This window comes from Acipenser ruthenus, chromosome 3 (assembly GCF_902713425.1).
Source record: "Acipenser ruthenus chromosome 3, fAciRut3.2 maternal haplotype, whole genome shotgun sequence".
Classification (NCBI taxonomy): Eukaryota; Metazoa; Chordata; class Actinopteri; order Acipenseriformes; family Acipenseridae; genus Acipenser; species Acipenser ruthenus.
In genome coordinates, this window is record NC_081191.1 from 21254651 (window position 1) to 21257087 (window position 2437).

The window sequence follows — 2437 nt, forward strand, 5'->3', positions numbered from 1 at the left end:
GCGACAAAGCTGTTCCAAGCCGCTTTCTCCTTACTAGTGAGCTTCTTGGGGAATTCATTGCACTCCAGGATCTTCTTTATCTGTGGTCCGACGAAGACACCGGCTTTGACCTTTGCCTCAGACAGCTTAAGGAGGAAGTTTTGAAGGTACTTGAAGGCTGCCGACTCCTTATCTAGAGCTCTGACAAATTGTTTCATAAGGCCCAGTTTGATGTGCAGTGGTGGCATCAGCACTTTCCGGTTGTCCACCAGTGGCTCCCAATTGACGTTGTTCCTCCCCACAGAGAACTAGGTCCGCTGTGGCCAGTCCCGCCTGTGGTAGTGCGCCTTGGTGTCCCTGCTGTCCCAAAGGCAAAGATAGCAGGGAAACTTGGTAAAACCGCCTTGGAGACCCATCAGGAATGCCACCATTTTGAAGTCTCCTATGACCTTGATGCCATCTCAGAAAAATGCAGATATGTATCCACTTAGGCAGCTGGAACTAAACTGAACTGGTGGGCTTAAGGCCCCTGTATTTATACTACTATTTATATTACTGGAAAGTTCTAGAAGTTACTCCAAGTTTACTCAGCACTGAATCTATCTGGAATGTTCTGGAAAATAGGTACATTTCAAATATCACTGTCCTGGTCACAAAAGCAAGGTTTGTGGGGAATTACAGCCATTTTCTGTACTTTTGAGGCATAAGCAATTAGGAAATAACACTTACTACCCAGGAACCCAAAAAAATAAAAAAAATTGTTACACGGTGCAGTCATCCATTGGAATGCCATACAATTTATCTGCGAGTGCAGTGTACAGCTGAATTTGATACTCATCCCACTGATACTTATTTGTTCTGCGTTCTGCAGACTGTTTGGGAAATAGCTAGGACCCTGCATTTTACATGACCTGTAATTAGCCTGTAATTTAGTTCTACAATCACAAGATGTCGATATTGCCTCCATCATCCAGCATCTGTGAATTCATCAGTAACTATAGCGAAACTATCAGAATCTGTTATCAGTTTTTGGATTTTCTTCTTGTGCAGATCAGCAACTTTGGGTAAATATTAGAGATCTTGGTGAGACCAAGATCTCTAATCAAGTCGTTGAGGTCTTTTTGGTTGGAGTAGTATGGGTTTCTCTCCTCAGCTCCACCTCTGAAATTGTCATCTGGATCTACAACGTCTTCCTCACTCTCTGACTTGCTGCTCTCTTCTAAAGACGGCTGCTCGCTCTCCGGAGGAGTGTGTACGAGGAGCTCATGGCAGTGTGGCACCGGGGCGATGGATGAAGGAAGGTCCGGATACGTGATAGCAGGTGCATTCTTGCCAGTCCGAGGTTTGGAAGGTTCCACCATGCAGAAGTAGCAGTTGCTTGAGTGGTCAGTGTGTTCCCGCCAAATTCTTGGGATAGCGAACTTCATGGCTCTCTTTTCCCCTCTGTACCATCCTACAAAAATACATTTATTTCACCCATGACTAATGTGTAAGAGATTCTCACAACATTTTTCATATATGATATCTTTTTTCAATAACATTGAAAATTGTAAAACATTTTAAAATTAAAAACTTTTACAATTTTAAAAATTTAAACAAAATTTTATAACATAAAATTCCGAGCAACAATTGTCCATCTTACCTTCCAGAGTTTTTTTGCAGTGCTCGCAGGTGAAATGAGGTGCCCAGGGTTTGTCTTGATCCCTGACAGGCATGCTGAAATATGCCTTGTAGGCCTCACACATCTTAGCAGATGCTTCCACTGAGTACTTTTTCGCTCTTGTCTTGATAAATTGGCTGCAGACATAGCAAAATGCGTCTGCCGGATGCTTGCAGCCTCTTGATGCCATCTCAGAAAAATGCAGATATGTATCCACTTAGGCAGCTGGAACTAAACTGAACTGGTGGGCTTAAGGCCCCTGTATTTATACTACTATTTATATTACTGGAAAGTTATAGAAAGTTCTAGAAGCTACTCCAAGTTTACTCAGCACTGAATCTATCTGGAATGTTCTGGAAAATAGGTAAATTTCAAAATATCACTGTCCTGGTCACAAAAGCAAAGTTTGTGGGGAATAATAGCCATTTTCTATACTTTTGAGGCATAAGCAATTAGGAAATAACACTTACTACCCAGGAACCAAAAAAATAAAAAATAAAATTGTTACATGGTGTTGTTAATACAGTGAGTATAATTTTTTAAAAATACATTGTAGGTGTTAAAAATGCACAATATCAACATATTATATTATAGCATACAAACTTTTGATCAATCAATGTCACTGAAATTGTAAATGTGTCAAATAAGTATGTGGGCTTCATAAAGCTCACCTTTATTCATGTTCTTTGGTTTAATAAGAGTCACTATAATAATAATAATAATAATAATAATAATAATAATAATAATAATAATCTAATTTCACACATTTAAAACTAGCAACAACAAACCATGCCATCT

At 39.7% G+C, this 2437-nt stretch overlaps 1 protein-coding gene across 1 annotated transcript; it reads right to left on the minus strand.

The window, feature by feature from the left end:
• Nucleotides 1-945: 945 nt before the first annotated feature.
• On the minus strand, nt 946-1955 carry LOC131713143 (uncharacterized). Its single transcript, XM_059012711.1, has 2 exons — nt 1622-1955; nt 946-1432 (listed from the first exon to the last, which is right to left on the minus strand). Exons 1-2 carry the CDS (start codon nt 1827-1829, stop codon nt 1002-1004), a joined length of 639 nt encoding a protein of 212 aa, XP_058868694.1. The 5' UTR covers nt 1830-1955; the 3' UTR covers nt 946-1001.
• Nucleotides 1956-2437: the final 482 nt, after the last annotated feature.